The 20861-nt window shown below is 40.9% G+C and overlaps 1 protein-coding gene across 5 annotated transcripts in view; it reads right to left on the reverse strand.

The window, feature by feature from the left end:
* DNAH5 (dynein axonemal heavy chain 5) overlaps window positions 1-20861 on the reverse strand; it is a 277211-nt gene that overhangs the window by 35547 nt on the left and 220803 nt on the right. For all 5 annotated transcript variants that reach the window (XM_047730540.1, XM_047730538.1, XM_047730537.1 and 2 more), the window contains 9 exons: window positions 19566-19703; window positions 15733-15868; window positions 14862-15178; window positions 14130-14285; window positions 13047-13229; window positions 6082-6325; window positions 4982-5096; window positions 4304-4494; window positions 31-152 (listed from right to left, as the gene is read on the reverse strand). In XM_047730540.1, coding sequence (XP_047586496.1) covers window positions 31-152; window positions 4304-4494; window positions 4982-5096; window positions 6082-6325; window positions 13047-13229; window positions 14130-14285; window positions 14862-15178; window positions 15733-15868; window positions 19566-19703 — 1602 coding nt within the window. The remainder of the gene's footprint in view (window positions 1-30; window positions 153-4303; window positions 4495-4981; window positions 5097-6081; window positions 6326-13046; window positions 13230-14129; window positions 14286-14861; window positions 15179-15732; window positions 15869-19565; window positions 19704-20861) is intronic.

A 20861-nucleotide genomic window follows, 5' to 3' on the forward strand; every position in this document is an offset into this window, starting at 1 on the left:
TGCTGTAAACTTATTCAAAGCACAAGTTACCTGATCAAGGATGTCTGAAAACTGCCTGAGTTTGCTGAGTTCCACCAGATTCAGCCAGGTCATATCCAGGATCCATTTAGCTGGTTTAGGAGGACAAGCTTTAAGGTCCAAGGAGGCACCTCCTTTAAAATCAAACACAGAAAGTTACTAGATTTTCTTTCTTTACTCTAAAACAACCTATTAATATACAAAAACTTTTTCTGAAACATTTTTTTAAGATTTTATTTATTTATTTGACAAACAGAGATCACAAGTAGGCAGAGAGGCAGGCAGAGAGAGAGGAGGGGAAGCAGGCTCCCCGATGAGCAGAGAGCCCGATGCAGGGCTCCATCCCAGGACCCTGAGATCATGACAGAGGCAGAGGCTTTAACCCACTGAGCCACCCAGGTGCCCCAACTTTTTCTTACCCTTTTAATTTTAATTATTTACCACCTTGACATTTTTTAAAGATATTTAAAATATTCTGAGAGAGACAGAGTGTGCATGAGCTGGGGAAGGGGCAGAAGGAGAAGCAGACTCCACACCAAGCAGAGAGCCCGACACAGGGCTGGATCCCAGGACCCTGAAATCATGACCTGACCCAAAGTCTGACACTTAGGGATACTGGAGTGGGTCAGTCTGTTAAGCATCTGCCTTCTGCTCAGGTCATGATTCCAGCATCCTGGGATCGATTCCCGTGCGGGCTCCTTCCTCCGTGGGGAGCCTGCTTCTCCGTCTGCCTGGAGCTCCCTCTGCTTGCACATTCTCTCTCTCTCTCTCTCTCTCAAACAAAGAAATAAAATCTTTAACAAAAACAAAAAAAAAAAAGGCCAACACTTAACCAACTGAGCCTCCCATGCACTGCATTACCTTGCCATTTTTTAGGCTCAGAAATATGTCATAGTAATGAACAAGCTTGAAAATCAAATAAAGGAATCGATGATTTTAAAAGAACACATTTAAGAATCAGAAACACAGGTATGGACCAGGGGGCTGCTAGATTCTGTCCTAGCTCTCTGTGGTCAAGGTCTAGCACAAAGCAGCTCATCACCTGGGTTTCTGTTTCCAAATAGGTACATAAGGATTAAAGAAGCCTGGGTGTTGTGATGGTGACAGAATGAGAGAAAATATGTATGTAAAGCACATGAAACAAGACCAAGGCCACAGCAGAGGGTCACTAAATGAGCAGCTGTTGTCAACATTGGCACAAGCTCTTTCAAGGAGAGAGTTTATCTAGAAATGTCAGCAGCACCCACGTGTTTAAAGGGTTCTCATCTATGAACCAGTATATTATTTATATCCAGTTGAGCACACCCAAGGATCCTGCACTGTGTCACTTATTTTTGGCCAATCTAACCACAGCAAACATTTCCACTGGGTAATGACTCTTACTTCGCTGCTGCTGACTTACCTAAGCTCACGTAACTCATATTAACTCCCATGACACCATAAAATAAACAACACCTTAAAATGTTATTGTTGCCCATCTCAGAAGAACTAAATGTGTAAACAATCATATTTTAAGTCAAAGAAATATTATAGGATGAAATATCCTGTTTAATAAACACCATCTATTAAAATATTTCAAGGAAAACATGCTCTAAGTATAATTCTTAAAAGGATATAACCAATTCATTTGGCTAACGTTAAAATCCTTTTTTGAACACAGCAGGTCAAGAACAAATAATAACACTCCAGATATTTATTGAACCAATCTCCACTTTATCCAGGTGCCATGGACCCCACTAAATTACTATCTTTTGGCCAAATCCATCTTAGTATATTTCCAGCAAGGTAAAAGTATGGCCTTGAAGCAATTTTGATAAGATTATTAAGTCACCAAATCAAAACAGATTGCTTCAATGGCAGAGAGCAGTTAAAGACCTGAGGACAATGGCATTGTGTTGAAATATGTCATACCAATTTCCACGGAAACTGTCCATTTTCCAACAAACTCAAAAGAATAAAACAGTCACCAGAGAGTTAGGGAGAAGCCATTTACAGGAAAGAAAGGGTGGTCCTTGCAACCAAAGCATTATTCATGGCTTAGCAGAGGGTAACTGTGGCATGATATTTTTTTTTGTACACTCAAAAGTGTACAATGGGCCACAGCGGATAACGGTATTGGGTTGGGGGCAGACATATTCCTGGATGATATGGCACCAGATTAAATGTACTTCTGATGAATGAACAATTGGAATAGGGATAATTCAAAATAAATTCTCCAGGTGATTGAGAGTTATGCCATTGCCTTCATTCTGTGAACCCTTACTCTGGGAAGAAGGAAGTTTGAATTTATACCATAACACTTTGTAAAAAAAAGATACGTTCTTACAACAAAAAATTTCTACAAGTGATATCACACAATCATAAAGTGGTATAGGTAAGGCAGATTTAGAAAGTCATCTGGGCTGATCCTGTTCCACCTTAGAGATGAGAAAATTAAAAGACCAGTATCCAAACATTGTCACTTCTAAATAACATTTTCAAACAAATGACTTTAAAGTCCTTGCAGAAGAAGTTCCCCCACTGGGTCCTTCTCGCCAACATCTCAGCCCCTCATTGAGCAATCTTGTGACATAGCTGCCTTGCAAAGCTTCCTCTGACTCTGTTGCATAAAGCAGGGTCACAAAACTGTTGAATGCCAAAACCCCACAAAAACCAGTCCAGCCCATGTGAGCATCAGATTAATAAAAAAATAAAATAAAATACTACAGATAATATAACAATGCCTATCGTTAGCTGAACATATCCTACGTATCATCGTTTACCCAAATTGTGTGACTTCTCAATAATCTGCTAGGGTAGACTTGACCATCCTTGTTTTATAGCAGAGGAGACTGGAGCCTGAAAAGTTTGAAGAACGTGCTTGAGACACTCATCAAGAAATTAGCAAAGCCACTATTTTCACTTAGAGTCATCCTAACCCTAAATCCCACGTCTGCTATCATCACATCAAATGGCAACACATTTCCCAGTATTTCAACCAGACTTGGACGCATTTTATGAGGAAATGCACTTCATGCCTGGATTGAGATGTCGGGGACAACTTGCCACAGGAAACCTCCATCAGCTGGAGCAGTCAATGACACCATGAGTCAGCTATTTGAAGGACTCAGTGAAGAAGTCAACCCCTGCACCTACGCATCTCCCTAAGGGATGTCTCCCCAAATCATTCACCATCCACATGCTCTGATTTAGAAAATCTGGAAAATAAAGAGATCTAAGGAGCCAGAGTTCAAGAGCTGGAGACAAAGAATAGAGAGAGAGAAAAAGAGAAAAATTGTCTGTAAATCATACATTCCTAAGTTCAAGTCTAACCAAATGAGTCTTGGTTGTTTCTATAAGATATGTATGCAAATGTATATTTATACAAACACGAATACACATTTGTTCACATTGGACATAGACCTACGCCGCCCAGGGCACAACAGGTGCAGAGCCACCCCACTTCCCTCCTGCCCCTTCAGGGTTGTCTTCAAGTTCCTCTGCAACTCCAGTCTCCAGGGGAACGTGCAAATCTCTCCCCACCCACTGTAGAGAAAATTATGTCTCCTCTGTAAAGATAAACCTTTGCTTAGAAAGATACAGTAAATAAAGCCATTTAGACCCAGCAACCTTTCCACTAGTTTTTGTCCAGATATTCAAGAATGTGACAGCAAATGTGTTTCCTAGCCTTCCCTGGGCTGTAGTGTGCAGTGGCACAAGGGACCTGCCTGTGAGCAATGCTTCAACAGATACAGAAAAAACACCGAGAGGTTGAGCTCCACAACTGCCCTGCCCGCAGCTTCTGCCTCTGTCACACCAGGCTTGCCCCAACCGGCACCTTGATGCCCATTCCTCTCCCTTTGACACTCTCCCTCTTCCTGTTCCCAGGGCCAGTGCCCCCGTCCCCTCCAGGCCTTTGTTCACCTGTCCATCTCTCAGGGAGGCCTACCCCATTAGGTATCCCACTAAATACTCCATTTAGTATTTTAACTGCCCCCACCAACTCTGCATACACTGTTCACTCCCCACCTCCCTTATCAAGCTCCGTTTCTTTTCCCCATCGTGCCTACTAGCTTCCCACATTCTACATAATTTACTGTTTTATGATGTGCCTAGTGTCTAGTCTGTGACTCAGCACACAGGAGGCTCTCCATAAATATTTATGCAATAACCGAACACATAAAATATTGCACATATAGGCAACCTTCAGTGAAATGCAAGACAACCGTTAGAGAAAAAAAAAATAAGTGCTGCTCTGCACCTTCAAGTCATTCCTACAGCTGGACCTTTCTATTGTTATACTGACCTTTAACAAGGGTGAGAAACTCTTCATGCTTGACTCGGTTCCTCTGGATGTCGATCTTCAGGGTGAGCAGCAAGGTGAACAGGAACTTGTGTTCTTCATACAAGCCCCGGGCCGCATACTTATGAACCTCATAGGTCATATGCTCAATGATATTAGCAATCCTCTTGCTCGTAATTGGGCTTTTGACAGACCTGGTGGAGAGAACCAGACTTAAATCAGGCTTATCCCACTCCCCTTTTCCATTGCCCATTAAAATGTCTTTAACGGAGCACAGGTAACTTTGGAGGGCCAGTTCTTTTTTACACATAAGAATAAGCATCCTAAATAGAAAATAACAAGCATTCTCTCAACATAAAATAACACAACAGAATCTGCAATGTTGTCTAAATCAATTTTACCTGCAGGGTATTATCACTCACAACAAGGTCTTGGGAATTCTCTTGTTTAACAGAAATAGATGAAACCCAAGGAATCAATCCATGGATGAAGAGTCGGTAGAGCCGACTCTGAGCGTAAGAGGATTTATGAGAATGATGTGTTAACATGCTGGTAATTACACTCGGCTTAGATTTAAAAAAAAAAAAAAAAGACTCAGTAGTAAAAGGAAAAGAAGTTATAAGGTCATCAGTGGAGCCCGCAGATAGAAAATTCAGCCTGGTTTCCTGAGTACAGACATACCTGGCTAAGGAAAGGTCAAACAAGCCAAGAAACTGGCTGAGCGAGGTCTGATACATTTCATTGACCAAGCGCATCTCAGTGATGAGGAAATACAGAATGCTGCCTCGCGTCGCCACTGAAAAACAAAGAAGAAGGTTGCATGTGCTGGGGCTGGACAGTGAATGACCCGTGCACAGACCAGCTTAAACTCTAACTGAAAACGGGTCTTATTTTTGTTTTATCCATGACTATCTACCAGCACTGGGAGTCTGGAGCAAGGCGCATGATGTATAAGTTAATTCTTATTCATAAGCTTTGTGTAAGCAGTCTGTTGTTGGTGTTTATCAAATAGAATTTTCCATGTTAGAACTTCCAGATCTCTTATAAACATACTTTACTCTCTTTTTTCATTGGCAGAAAAGGCAATCGATAGGAAACCAAAAACTGTGACGCCCGGCAAATTGTGTGGGCATCTTATGCACCTCATGCCTCTGCTCCGTGAGGAAGCCCCAATCACGTGTCGCCTCAGGTTGGCAAAACAAGGCATGGCAATGATGATGCTTCTCACTCGCCGCCAGCACACGATGCTGCTTTGATTATGTCTCCAAGAAGAATGATATATTTCTAAAGGAAACAATGCTTTCAGCAGGTCCCTCTTGTAACCCATAAACAACACTGATTTGCAAATTTATGGGTAAGACTCAAGCCCTCCGGTGAGACCAAGGAGCTACTTTCCTAATACAAAGACTGCAAACAGAATACTGGCTGATTGCTACCAAATGATAAAAAACTAGTGAACAGCCCATAAATGCTGCACTGACTCCTCAGATTTTGAAACAGTTGTCAGACGTTCTTTAAAAATCCTCCCTCTTTACTTTCTAAGTGTAAAGAATTTGCCAATTCACAGGAACGGTAAGCACCTAGAAAATGTACACCATTGCAAATTTTTTTCATCTCAGTTTTACCGAATGCCTCCCAAAGTGACGCCACAAAACGTGAATGGCCACCCCGCCTCGTGCCACCATTTTCATTAATGTCCTTCGTTCCTTTAATTTCTCCGATGTTCGGGTTTTTTCTCACTTCGTTTTCCCGTGACATTTGTCTTTCATTGCCAAACTTACCAGGTCTGTATTCCTCCCGGGCTGAGTTAATTTGAATTTCTGTCTCGGCCGAAATTTCCAGCTTCTGTGTCACCTCTTCCGCGGTCTTTTTTGTGTTACTCAGCACAACAATGAGACTCTCGTCTTCCACCAGGGACCCTTGGGTACTTGTCAGCCGGTAAAGCAAATTATCTTCTAGCTCTTTCATCCTTCTTTTGTTTGCAGTTACCTCCTCCACGAGATGAGTTCTCTCTTTCTCCAATTCCTGTGAATTTGCATAAAGATATTTTCCTCCTTAATTAAAACTATTGTTTGGCCATTCCTGAAAAAGTTAACCTATGGGGCTGCCTTCCTCCATTGTAGTTATCATACTGGACTGCTGAAAATACATCAAATTAAGAAGAGGAGGAGAATGAATGGAAGAAGGAAGAATGGATGGCAAATAACAAGAAATTTGCTAAAAACACTACCAACATCCCTGGACCATCTATCTATTTCCTAAAGTCAAATCATTTTAAGTGACTTTTGGGATTATATGTAAGCTTGTTTTGAAGGTGAAAAATAGTTGAGAATATATTGGAATATATTTGAAGATGCATATCGATCTCTTGGATTAAATACATTTTCTTCTGTTTAGTTTTTGTTTATAAGAGTTCTGTTGTTGTCTGAATGTGATTATTGTCAACTTGTTGGTTGAAATGGTATCCAATCCCCTGAAAAGCAAGCGTCCAAAAAACTTAGGCAAACAATTCACATGGCTGCTGCTAGTACCTTTAAATGGGAAACTGTTTTTGGCCTGAAAACGTGCTATTCTCTCCAAGAGAAGGAAAGTTCTAGATCTTTCCTGAAAGATCTTTATAAACAGCTGGGGAGAGAACGGTTTTGGAAGGTTACTGTCCTTACTGGCTACTTCTTCATCATGGTGGTTTGGTGAGGGAGAGTCTGTGGAACAGAAGGAAAAAAAGTATGGAACTGGGGAGGGTGGAGAAAGAGGACATGGCCATGACACAGAACAAGACAAAGGCAGCACAAAGCCCAGTGTCTATAACTGAAAACCACAGATCTAACATAAAGGTGGTAGTAACAAAAACTGCACGAAGACAAAGAACAAAGGCCACTGGCCACTGCGTTATGTTCTAGCCAACTAATCACCGTTGACCCAACAGTTATGATGGGTAGAACCCTACCAGGCTTTGAGCAAAATCTCAGAACTTGCTTAACTCTTGGAGACAAAGCAACTCCAGCACAACCTGCCTTTATCGCCTTTGCTTCCTTTACCGGGTTACATTGAAAAGCTTCCTTCATGGTTGTTTTCATTTCACTTATTCACCAGATAAGAATCTCAAATTTGAGAAAATGTAAAAAACAAACAAACCAACAAAAAACGAGTACAGAAAGTGACATCTAAGACACCTGCAAAATTCCTCTCCATAAGCTGCTGTTAAAAAAGAACTTACGCTACAGTTACACTAAGAAATGAAGTAATAAAGTTTAAGGGAAAAATTCAAGTATTTTTTATTGTCATATTCCCACATTTCCCACACTATCACTATCATGTCTGAGTTCCTAAATATCTATCTAAATATCCTAAGTATCAGTCTAAATATCCTCACCTCTTGAAGAAGACAGGTAAGGGAAAGAACGTAAAGCCATAGGGAGAATGATGGTTTTGACATCAGGAAGACATGTGTTTGAATCGCAGCCCCCGGGATCTATCAGCTGCATGGTGTTGGCTGTATTATATAATCCTAGAGCCTCCGTTTCCTTATGTGTGAGATGGATATAGAAACAGCTCAGACAGTGATTGTCAGGATATAACTAGTAAAGCAGCTACAACAGAAACTGAATCACGATAACTGCTCAAAAGACATCTCTCTCCCTTTTCTCCCCTTCTTCGACTCTTCCCAAGCATGGATTTTTCAGAAGCATTATAATAGTTATTGGGAAAATAAGCAGTTTGGAAAATAAAATTATAGGTTGGCACAAAATAAACCCTACTTCAGAATTTCACAAATCATTATAATAGCCTAATAAAGTGGCTGAAATGGGACAAAAGAGAACTTTCCAATCTTGTACTTATGTTAAGGATGCATGGTCTCGTGTCTGCTGGGACGAGAACATGGGCTGTCAAATCCCAAACTGTACCGAGTCTTACAGATTCTTCCAGCACCATAGTTTTCCCTCCATCCCAACAGCCAGGGCTCTGGTTTAGCCTTTAGTTATTCCTCATGGACTAGTCTCACTACAACTGGTCCCCCTGCTGACCCTCTTCTCTGTCATCACCCCCTTTCCTGCTCCTAGACCACTGGGGATCTCTTTCAGCTGTTTTGAAAGGTCCAACATTCTCAACATAGTTTACAAGACATTACAACCTACACTTCCAGTCTCATCTCTGCCTGAGAACTACAGAATCAGTACTAAAATCATGTTACTCACGAAAACTGTTAATCACATGTTACTCACGAAAACTGTTTATCACAAAATAAACAGTTAATATAATGTATACAAAGGGACAAATCATCCAGTTCCTGATTTTAAAAATAGCAAGTAAAAGCTTGAACACTATTCAGATGGTTGGAGTCAGTTCAATATCATTGCTAACACCAACAAATCTGTCAATTAAAGTAACTGCCTATATTCCTAAAGGATTAAAATGAGGCTAAGAAGTGCATTTCTCCCAAAGTCTGAAACTGATAAAATAATATCCCCTAAAGTGAAGAGTATAATTTAAAGCAATTGGGAATTATGAAAGCAATCTGTATACTAAATAGTGGGTAAATAGCCAATCACTACAATGGGACAAGAGTTATGGAAAAAAAGAGTTATCTCTGAAGGAAAACAGAACAGCTATTTGCTTCTCTTTTCCTTTTCTTTTTCTTTTTTTTTTTTTTTTAAGATTTTATTTACTTGACAGAGATCGAGCATGAGCAGAGGGTAGGAGCAGTGGGGGTAGGGAGAAGCTCACGCCCCACTGAGCAGGGAGCCCCAAGCAAGGCTTAGGGCTCGATCTCAGGATCCAAGGACCCTGAGATCACCACCTGAGCAGAAGGCCGATGCTTAACCAACTGAGCCACCCATGCACCCCTGCAACTTGCTTTTCATTCAGGATTTTAAAATAGAAAACCTATTTTGGGATAAGGTTTTCAGCATATGCTCACGTGTATGGCTGATTTAAACATCGTTCTGTTGAACTATGACTTTAGGTCCCCCAAGCTATAAGAAGATAGTTCTTTTTGAAATTAATAATAAGGAGCAAAATAATCAAAATCATTTTGTCTATAAGCATTTTTCCATCAAAGGGATTACCTCAACACACACACATACACACACACACACACACACACGTAAACATTTGTGCTATGTATTCTACTTACTAAGGCTGCCATGTAAATTTTTTTTTTTTTTTTAGATTTTATTTATTTATTTGACAGAGAGAGATCACAAGCAGGCAGAGAGGCAGGCTGAGAGAGAGGAGGAAGCAGGCTCCCTGCGGAGCAGAGAGCCCGATGTGGGGCTCGATCCCAGAACCCTGGGATCATGACCCGAGCCGAAGGCAGAGGCCCAACCCACTGAGCCACCCAGGTGCCCCGCCATGTAAATTTTTTATAGAAACTGTGATAATATGAAAAATATCCCCAAAGTGGGTAAGAAAGTGCAGTAGTGATTCAGAACAATTTCAGGAAACATACTATTTATTAATCAAGTGATCAAAAATTAAGTAGCTCAACAAAGATGCAACTGACAACTAAAATTATTTGTGTACCTCAACTGCATCTGTCACTACAGTTTTGAAATCAGTAAAAGGGAACAGGTGACAGCCTTTCAGAGTTCTCAGTTCTAAGAGATCACCCAGGCTTTCATCCAAGGATCCTTCCCTTTTGTACCTTACATGGCAATTAAAATAGAAAGATTAAACAATAGCATTCAGATTTATTTTTTCTCTATACCGATGAGCTGGTGATAACGACATCTGTTTAAGGATCCTCATTAAATTATTTCTTCTGTTGGATCCACCAAGTTTGGGTGCTTCCACCCCCAAAGGAAATCATACATCTGTTGGCTCCTCTGGGATTTTGAACAAGGTGACCCCTGAGGCCTTGTGTTGTGTGATCAGTAGAAGGTTTTAATCTAGATTAGTATTTTTCCCCTAATAGTATATAGCTCTCTTTGAGTTTCTGTCTTGTTCTCTGGGATCAAGATAAGAGTGAACCTAAGGAAAAAAAAATTTTTAAGGATAGTTGCTAGAGAACTACTGGTTTGCTGCCTGTTTAAAATGGTCTTGATACCTCGCCTTCTGGTGACAACAGCAGGCTGCCTACATCTACTCACAGGTACATCAGGTCAGCAATTGAATATGGCCTTGATGTGACCTTGAACAGCTCACACATTTAAAACGACTGCTTTGCAGCACACAGAAAATGTAGAATCATTAAAAATCTGCCTTCCCTGCATTCTTGTGCTCTGAGGTTTGCATCTGTTTCTGAAAGGAAGCAAACCCTGAGAGCCAGCAGTGTATACAGCAGAGCACTGACGAGACCAGATCCCATGTGATAACAAGGCTCCTCACTGCCAGTATCTCCAAGACACTGGACAGCTGGTGAATTTATGGATTCAGAGAAAAACAGCTTTTCCCTGGCATCATAAGTCATTGTTCCCAGCCACCTTTCAGAAGAAGAACCGACAGACCAGTAAAGGTTGGATTCATCCTGACTGCAGAGAACCCACACTTGGTTTCAGCTCATGCGTTAGGGAATTTCTTAGATGCTTTCCAACACCAGCTTCTTATGCGGGGTCTTCCCTGCTTTCAATACCCACCCTTGGCTCTGAACAGCATGTTATACTGATGGCTATACACAGTAATCACCTAAGAAGAGATCATAGTCAGAGAGACTGCATTGTCACGGAAGTCAAAGGAACACTTTTTGAACCTGTAGGCTCTTTTCAAATGAGTTACTCAATTTCCAGAAAGCACCAGAGATCAACTCAGACCCACTTGCCACCATCCAGGCTAAGGCGATTTAACAATGTGAGTGAATTCAGGAGTGTGGTGGGAAGACGAGATGCTACAAAAGAAAAGAAATATACTTGCAGGATGTATATTACTGAAAAGCCTTCGAAAGTAAGTTCAACAGCTCACTTCATGCATGAGACCTTGTGTTAGAGGGAAGAAAATACAGGTTACGTGTTGTCTAATCACGTGCTTCAGGGTAAGAGGACCTTCTAATACTCTAAGAGAGTGAGGGTCCCATTCATATGGCCATACTTTTCCCAAGAATTATCTACTCGGAGCCTGGAATGGATTCTGATCATGAGACAACAGTAAAGGAGTAGTTTTCTCAAGACACTCAAGGCATTTTCCCGGGTGGTAAGCAAAAGCTCAGCCTGGGATCCACATTGGCTTTTCAAGGCTGTTGAAAGCCTTTTCAAAGGAGTTTAAAGTGCCCCTCGCATCCTCTTAAACTTCTGTTTGAACAATTATGGCTTCAGTGCTGGAGCTGTTTTGCTGCAAATAAAATCTGTCAGAACAAATTATTTCTTCCAAGGAAACTATATTCATCTCAGCGAACGTAAGAAAACCAAAGACAAGCCTATGTTTCAAACTGCTGCTGGGACTCCTTATCTGCTGGAAGCCAACACCACAGGTGAAAGCAGAGCCTAACACACGTGTAATGGCCGCTGCCCCAAAGACTCTCAGGGATTCCCTGCTCAACATTGCATGTGGCGGATGAAGAATCCCAGTCCTTCCTAAGTAAGGATATGGCAGTGCTAGGCTTCCTCAACCAGCTTGACTCAGACTCACAAAATAAAGAAGCATGTATTCTGAAGGCTGCTATTACTTCAGCAGCAAGTCTGTGGTAGGAACTCTGGCCTCAGTTCCTGGCATTCTGAGGTCACTAACTACGTGAATCTACAAAGTCAGACTTAATGCTCCTAATAAAACTTCCAACCATAGGACTCTATGATTCATGCACTATAAACTAAAAAATAAAAAGAGACTATCCATAAAAAAGGAAAGGGGGGAGGGGGAGAAGTGATGAAGAAGCAAGAGATAAACATATAGAAGGACTCCCAAGACCAAGCATGAAGCACACACACAAAAAATGTTTTTTCAAAATCATGGGAAGGACAAATTCCAAAGATTTTGCCAAAGGTTTTAACCTAAATAAATCCTGAAGTCAGTTTAAAAGGGGGCTACAAAATAAAGTAGACTCCTCGTTGCTCCTGGAGAAAATCAATAGCAACTCTTAGAGTTCATGCAGTTCTACCGAAACAGTCTTATTAAAATCCTCTAGATTTCTTTAAGACTCACATGTTCCCTAGAGGTGACTCAAAACAAGGAGGTTTATAAATTATTGGCTATTTTTTATCAATCATTAAGTTATTCCACCAAATAGAAGTAGAGAAAACAGATACATGACCAAGCCAGAGCCTCCAGAAGGTGCTCAGGGAGGTTCCAGAGTCACAAATGTCTGTCTCGTCACAACATACACGGAGCTTTCTCGTAGGCAACAAATAAGACTTGAGGATGTTGTCTGTTAGATGTTTTTAATCCCAGGGGTTTGAAGTCACTAGTCTTAATTTTATACTCCAGAAGCATAATAATGAATTGAATGATAGAAAAACCTAGCTGTATCCTAGAAACCTAAAAGTCAACAGGCAAACAGAACTCACGACCATGCAAACTCTTCCAAAAAATGAAGCAATGTAAGACCAGAATAATGATGCTGGGCATGAGACTGATATTCTCATAGTCCCATCATTAGGCTCCACAAAATCAATGGATATATATGATTTATGAGACAGATGAAACATAGAGGGTAATCGGTTAGTAATTATCTAAGACACCTGGGAATGAATAATGGGAAAAAAACACAGGAATAAAAGGCAGGGGGGCCTTAATCCTATTAAAACTTTTATCATATTATTTTCGTCAGTGAAAGAATCACAACACAATGCCAAAAAGGAGGTGGTCACACTTCACTTACCTGCTTCTCTGTGAGGATGACTCTCCCCAGTAACTGATCTTCCAGACCTTTCATGGTGACAGTGAAGTCAATGATAGAGGTCCGAGCACTTATTTCGGGGGTGTAGGCTGGGTTGGGCAGTTTGGTGGTGATGTAGAGTCTGAAGCCATCCATCACGTCTACTTCCTTATCACCAACTTTCACCTTTATTATAAAAATAAAGTCAAAAGTAATAAAACAGGCATACACCTTACTGTGTCCTTTTCTGCACAGGATCAAGCATTGCTTTAAGTAATTATATAACTGGAGATCTTTGTATACTGAAAAAGAATTCATCATTAGGCATTCACAGCGCTTCAAACCACTAGGATGAAAGGAAGAAAGGTGGGTGGAAAGGAGGGAGGGAGGGAGAGAAGGAGGGAGGAAGTTCAATGTATGCCAATATATACCATAAATTAGAATTTAGCACCAAAATTGGTGTGATCATACCACAGAAGTGAGATGGATAACCCATCCAAAATTTGGTTCAGAGATCAAGACTGATGACATCACATATGTACCAAAAGGGTATAAAAATGTTATTACTCACATAATGAGATTTCTGGAGAGATTAAAGTTATAGGTCCCCAACCAGTCCCAAAAACTGATTGAGAGAGTAAGGAAAAGTAGCTGTCTTCGGGTTTTATGGTGATTAGGAGGTTGGGCTGGGATAAAGGTTCCCACACAGGGCATCAATAGCGGATTGTATGGTTTGATTTTCCCACCATTGTCAAAGGCAAAAGCCCCACGTTTTCTTATCAGCTTGCCCAGATTTGAGACAGGAGGGGAGGGTGAAGGTGATGATGGGTTTTGAAAGATGTCCCCACAGTCGATCGTCAAAATGGAGTCAGATTCTATCACACAAAAGAAGTAGATATTTCTAAAAGGACTGCTCTTAAAAACTTTAATCCTAACTCAGGAAGTATAGAAAAGAAAAGCAAATGTCTCTTCCAATGACTCAATTTCAGTTGTTGCCTAATGAGAAAATTTCATCTATGTCTATGTCACATTTACCTGGCCTTGTGCTAATGGTTCTGCACATTATTATCAATAGGTTTAACCTACCTTAAAGGTAGACCCAGTCTTAATGAAGTTCCTCTCCAAAACATTATCCAGCGCTGGATCTAGTTCCTCCCCAACATCTTCAATAAGCAAGGGCCTTCCAAGAGAAAGACTGTCCTCCAGATGGTTTCTGAAATACTTGTGATTGAGAGAGGTGATCTAGAAACAAGACCCAAAGGTTGCTGTTGACAATATCACGATGTCACACACAGAGAGAACAGACATTAAATGGCACCTGAGCATTCTATCATGGAACACAAATACGGAGATCTTTAGAGAACCTTATCTGGAACCCACAGTGGGTGAGATTGTACAGCAAGCTTAAACTGTTTCCATCCTTTTCCTTTGCAAACTGTCATTCCCCAGTGCAACCTGTCTTCTCTTCATCATCACCACTTTTGTGACAAATAATAATGGAATAATCACGAAGCGTCCTAGTACACTGCTACACACATGGTGTGGTACAACTCCACCCTGCTCTGTTCATCAAGGAAGGATTTAGGCTCTAACAGGGGAATCTGAAACCTTCAAAAGATGGCATTAGTAGAGATCCATACAAATGTAAACACAATTTTTAGAAAATATTTTAATATTAGAGTTTAGGCTTGCATCTGTTACTGTTCTATCAAGGATTACAATCACTACTATTTTCAAATATTTCTTACTTCTCAGACTCTTGTTCATCTGTGGCAATAAAACTTCTCGGTAGCATGAATGGACTCAAACACAAGTTACCTGGAGTTCATTCTGGCTTTCTTTGTTTTTAATCCAGATCTTCCCTTGAGTCTGTGGGTCAATTAACAAAGGATAGCGAGATGCCTTTGTGACAATGATTCCATTCTGAATGGACAGGTCATCATTGGGCAGACCTTGGAGGTTCCATTCACTAATAGTGGGAGCATCAATCAACATCTCGTTGAGATTTAGGTTGTCTCCAAACGGGATTTCCCGGGCTTTCATTTCCTTCTGCCAGTCATTGAGCAGCAGACTGCGAAACTCTTGGTTAAATGGACCAGAATAAGATAGAAAAGCTGTAGCCAACAATACATCCCCTAAAACAGAAAACAAAATGCCACTGAAATACTTTATAATCAGCCTTGTAATTATGCAGAATTTAAACATATTCTAAAGGCAACCACTCTTTTAAACTAACTTCCAGAAACCAGACCGTGACCACATGTTGCTATGTCTTGGTGAATAAGCAGTAGATCATCGTTAAACAGGGTCCAAATGGTCCACCAAGTAACACCTGCCAGGCATCAACAACTAGGTTATTTTGACTCTTGCTGGATGTGAGAGTATGACTTTGGAGCTTAAGGGATGCAAATCCTGAGAAGACAGAGCCTCCATTCCAAGGTGACCTTGATCAATAAGACCATTCACTCACAGGAAAATTTGAAAGTGACCCTTTGAAAGTCAATAGCACATCTATCTAATAAGGGCTGCACAGATGCCAGACCAGTATTCATCCTTCTGAAAAATCTGGACACACATACACAGGAATTTGAAGGACTAGAAGGTTGGTTTGTATTCTGATAGAAGTTTCAGTTTCCTAACGCCCTAACAGAGTCAACACATAATCTGATTAATTCAGGAATTTACATACCTACAAGTCTTTTTGTTTGTGCAGCAAACTCTTTGCTTTGTTCCGTCCATCTTTCTTTTTCTCCCGCCAAGCCCCCGATCAGCGTGGAAGCCGTCTGCATCTTCCGCCTGCAGCGCTCCGCGTCCTCAAGCAAGGTCTAAAAAAAGGCCAGAATCAGAAGAAAACTCTGTTCAGAAAAATATGGCCTCTGGCTGAGGAATGTAATTTTAAACCATTATATATTATCTGCCCTTCTGAGACCTGTGAGCCATTTATCTCACAGGAAGCATAAAATTCAATTCCTTTGTGCCTGCGTTAGCCAAAGCCCAGCTCTTAAACCTTTACGTGGGGTCCTGAGCCCACGGGTCACACTCTCCCTGGGTGTTAATAAGTAAGAGATAATAGAAATTTGCGTCATTTATGACTTCCCTATAAAGAAAAATAGAGACAAAATACAAGCATACTTACTAATACATAGCACAAGAAAAAGTAAAATCCATATCCTACTTGAAAATCAGGAATATTTCTTCTGTTAAAGTTCTTGCATCATTAATGTTTCACGTAAGTGCACATCTCCTTTGACTTGAAGTGAAACTTTATATTATCTTCAGATTGTGCTATTCTGAGGTTCGCTCACAGATCCCAGTGACACCTAACTCAGCAGGTCCCTCTCTGGTGCTCTGTGCATCAGTAAAAGACCTTGAACCAGAATTCCACACGTGTTGCCACTCAAGTCTCCATTCTTAAACACAAATGGTCTTCCTCCTTCTTAAGACAACTGCTAATGCTACTTGTAAAAATGTGTATGTATGAAATAACAGTGGGGACAGATAAAGATTTAGCTACAGGACCAGTCACTGGAAATTCATTTATAACATATATGTATGTTACACATAATATATAATTATGTTATATATGCTAAATGTCTAATGATAGAGAAACATTTAAATAAATTATGGTGTACCCATGAATCAGAATACTCTGAAGCCATTAAAATTATCTTATAAAGATTTTTATAATCAAGAAAATATTCAATTACTAAGTTAAAAATTTAATTTATAAACAGTATACATTGAATTATGTTATGTATTTAAATGTTATATTTTACATATATTTTTAAAATATATGTAAAGCAAGGAAGATGTTCAGATGGGAAACGAAAAAGAGCAAATGCTTTTAGTGTTCATTTCCAGGATTCTCTATGCGTATATTCCATAAAGAACAGGAGTTGCTTTTGTAATAATAACACAACACAGTGTTTTTCAAAAGCAATATACGTATTCTAGTTTGTTCTCTGAGCTCCTATTCTACTGTTCCCTTTCCCCCAGAGCTAATGAAGGAAACCTAAAAGCCCTGCTGAGGTATATATCCGCACATCTACGTTGCCCATATTTGTTTATTTGTTTCTCCCCAAGAAGAAAGATGCCAGCTAGGAAGTGTGATCCTACGAATCACTTATTTCTGCCTACCTTTGAAACTAACTTTTCATGTAAAAGATATTTTTAAGAGTAAGTTGTCTTCCCAAAATTCCCCATCCCACTCCCAACTGGCCAAATAAGAACATGGCCAGGACACTCCTCTCTGGCATTTTTTTTTCTGGGAGCCCACGCTCATTTAGGGGATGGGAACAGCAAGAAGGGAGAGGAGCGGACATCAGAGAGTACGGAAGCCAGGAGCAGCTCTTCCCTCCAAGCCTGGCTGGGGCGATGAGCGGACTTCCCTGGGTTCCTTGGGCAGGGCTCCAGCCCACTCTCTGTTGATGCTCCCAGGGGGTAACCAGCCATCCAAAAGGCCTAGGGAAGTGGGCCCCACAAAGGCCCCGCCCTGTGCAGAGAGGAGTGGGGCACACACTCCTTCAGTGAACAGCACAGACCTGGGGCTGGAGGTTATGGATCCCACCGTGGTGAACTGTGGATTCAAGCCCCCCCCCCCCACAACCTTCTGGAAGTCCATAAGCACCCAGGACTTGCATGACACTCATGGAGGGGGAAGGAGCCACAGAATGACTAAAGGTCATCTTCACTCCAGCATGTGGGAGGCAGGTAGACTCACAGCCAGATTTTGTGTTTTTTAATTTTAAAAAATTTGACATTTGTCAAAACAAGTTTTAAAGTCAGCGCCATGCCTTCACAGTAGCACTTCTTGTATGGTCCTAACAAGGAGGAGATGTTCAAATCCAAAAAAGCATATTGAATGAACTGATGCAAAAATATTCCAACTGAAACAGAACATGGGACCTAAAATATTTCCAGTGTATTCAGTAGCGCCTCCAAATGGATGGCAGTGTCCCCCGTGGCAAATAATTATCACACTTTCACCATAGTTTCTGAAGTACATTCTTTCAAATTGCAAAGCTGATTTTCTATGTGATGATAGGTGAATCCCAAAGAGCATAATAAACAAACCCAAGTAGGTGATGTACAATTACTTCTCTAAAATTTCTAAAAGACTCTTCTTTTGCTTTCAGGAGTGGAAGTATCACACATTCTCACATAGTAAAATTTAAGCATTCATCTAAGTTCCCTTGTTGGGACTCCCGTAAGAGACTGGACTATGAGAGCAGGAACCACAACCCTGACCAGTGAAGATCGAGAGCCGGCAGGAGGAAAAGAACAGAGTCTTTCCTCTATCTCTTATTTACCAAACACAGGATCTACCAGAGCCAGATACAGACTTTGTGGGGCCAGAAGCTAACATACCTGTCTGCTTCAAGAAAAATCATTAGAAACTCATAAATACAAAACACCCAGGTGAATGTGTGTTTAGACTGAGAGGGGAAAAAACACTACAAAGTCTTGGTGTTGGGGCGCCTGGGTGGCTCAGTGGGTTAAAGCCTCTGCCTTGGGCTCAGGTCATGATCCCGAGGTCCTGGGATCGAGCCCCACAATGGGCTCTCTGCTCAGCAGGGAGCCTGCTTTCCCCTCTCTCTCTGCATGCTTCTCTACCTACTTGTGATCTCTGTCAAATAAATAAATAAAATCTTTAAAAAAAAAAAAGTCTTGGTGTCTTAGAAACTCAGGTACCTTTCATCTGAAATTTCTAGGCATTTTATCCAAATGCTTATATGCAAATACTTGCCAACCATAACCTGGTCTCCCTCTCACCCTACAACTCCCAGGATCCCCAGTACCTAGGACCCTGTGCACATGAGAAGCTCTGAAGCTTAAGCTACATTAGTTGTGTGTTAAAGCTGCCTGAATTTCCAGAAGGAAAAAAGTCCCTATGGAGCTGGAATTAATAGAAACAAGATAAAGAACCTATTGCCCAGTGAATCAGAAGTGTCTGAACCCAAATTCTGAGAGGTTCTACAGCTGTTATTTGCAGCCTAGGTTGAGAAGACCATAGACAGTCTTTGTCATCAGATGCAACCATGTGGCCATAACACTGGTCCAGCAGAGAAGCCTGAAGTGGACACCAGAAGACCAAGATCTTCTTCGGATTGTCCAGCCCTACAACCAGGAGCCGTCTTCTGGACCTCAGTGCCTTTCTCCAAAATGACAATTTAAAAAGCCATCTTGCTTACCTTGCAAGATTACTTTAAAGCTTAAATGAAATGAAGAGGGAAGACATGATTTGAAAAACAGAAAGTGCTCCACAAGGGGCTGTTTTCACCACCATCCATGAAGAGACTCAGAATGTTTATGTTCCAGAACTGAATACCATCTTGGCTCACCATCCTGACCTCTCACCAAGGTCCTCAGGGCTTAGTGAAGGATGAGGTGTTGTTTATGTACTATGTATACATTGAATCAATCCCTGCTGGGAACCAAACCCTTGGAGAAAGAAAGGAGCAAAGGAAGGGTTTACAGTAGCCATATTGGCATATGACCGTCCCTTCTGTGCCGAGGAATTACCTGCTTCTCGGTCATGGCCTGTTCATACTCAGCCTGCACCACGTCGAGCTCTGCGCGCTTTTCATCCAGCTCAGCCTGGGCCTTCTGCAGATCTTGCATGGCCAAGATGTAACGATTCTCCTGTACCACCAAGTTGGCCTGTACAGGACATACCCGGGGTGAATGAGGGACCAGGCACAGCCCACCAATCAGCTGGCATTTCATCTGAGATCTCAGCCATGCTCATACCTGTTCTCTGCTCTACCCCTAGAGTCTCGGCATTAAGTCAAGACCAAATTTCAGTGTGGACTTGACATAAGTGTTTGTAAGCAGAAAATTGTAATTCATTCGAAGTCAGCACATTTTTTCTGTCAAGTGCCAGATAATAAATAGTTTAGATGTCTTGGGCCGAGGGGCAAAATTGAGGCTATTATTCAGGCACTTACTTAAAAGCCATTTAAAAATGTAAAAATTCTTCTTATTTCATAAGCTGTACACATAGAGGTTGTGAGCTAGATTTGGCCTGCGGGCCGGAGTTTGCCAGTGCTTAGATCAGAGCATTGCAGTATTAAAAGCACATAGGTACTTTACAGAACATTGTAAGATTATTGTAGGAAAAGAAAAAAATGAATATTGAGAACCATCTGCCTCGTAAGACTCATCACTATTGATGAGAATGTTAAAACTAGATAAAAAATGGAAGCTAATTATTCACTGAATGTAAAATATAGATTTTCTGAGCCATGGTGATCTTGATGTCATTCTTGTAGTCTAGTCTTCCTATGTTGCTTGCCTTCCATAAAAGAATTGGTACCTTGAGCTATGACTAATTAAAAATATTTATTTTTAAGGAAGCTACTAAATTTGACTCAAAAGCCATATTCAAAAGCAATATTAGCAAAAGAGGAGATATAGAAATCAGTTCTTGCTTACAGAAATTTAGATACTTTAAACAATTTTTTGGAATCAAATTTTTCCTTTTTAAGTCTCTAAGATGTTAAAATTGACTTTCATGGGGGATAATCCACTATTAGGGCCACGTTCTTTCTGGGGTGTTTCAGAAGAAAAGATTATCTTGAAAGAAGTTTTTGAAATAAATTATTTTCCTGTCTGAAAACCTCAGGCTCCCAAATTTTGGAAGAATAACTCTTTAAGGGAAAGCCCAAGTTCTACAACTTACTAGGACCAATGACAGGCAAAAGCGTGGCTTAACAACTACACTTTAAAAAGGGTCTAACTCTTGGGACATTTTCTTCTCTGGTCTGCTATAAACCACACCTGTGGCTGTGGAGTAAACATAAAAGAAAAGCAAGGTAA

The sequence above is a fragment of the Lutra lutra genome, chromosome 5 (genome assembly GCF_902655055.1).
Source record: "Lutra lutra chromosome 5, mLutLut1.2, whole genome shotgun sequence".
NCBI classification, from domain to species: Eukaryota; Metazoa; Chordata; class Mammalia; order Carnivora; family Mustelidae; genus Lutra; species Lutra lutra.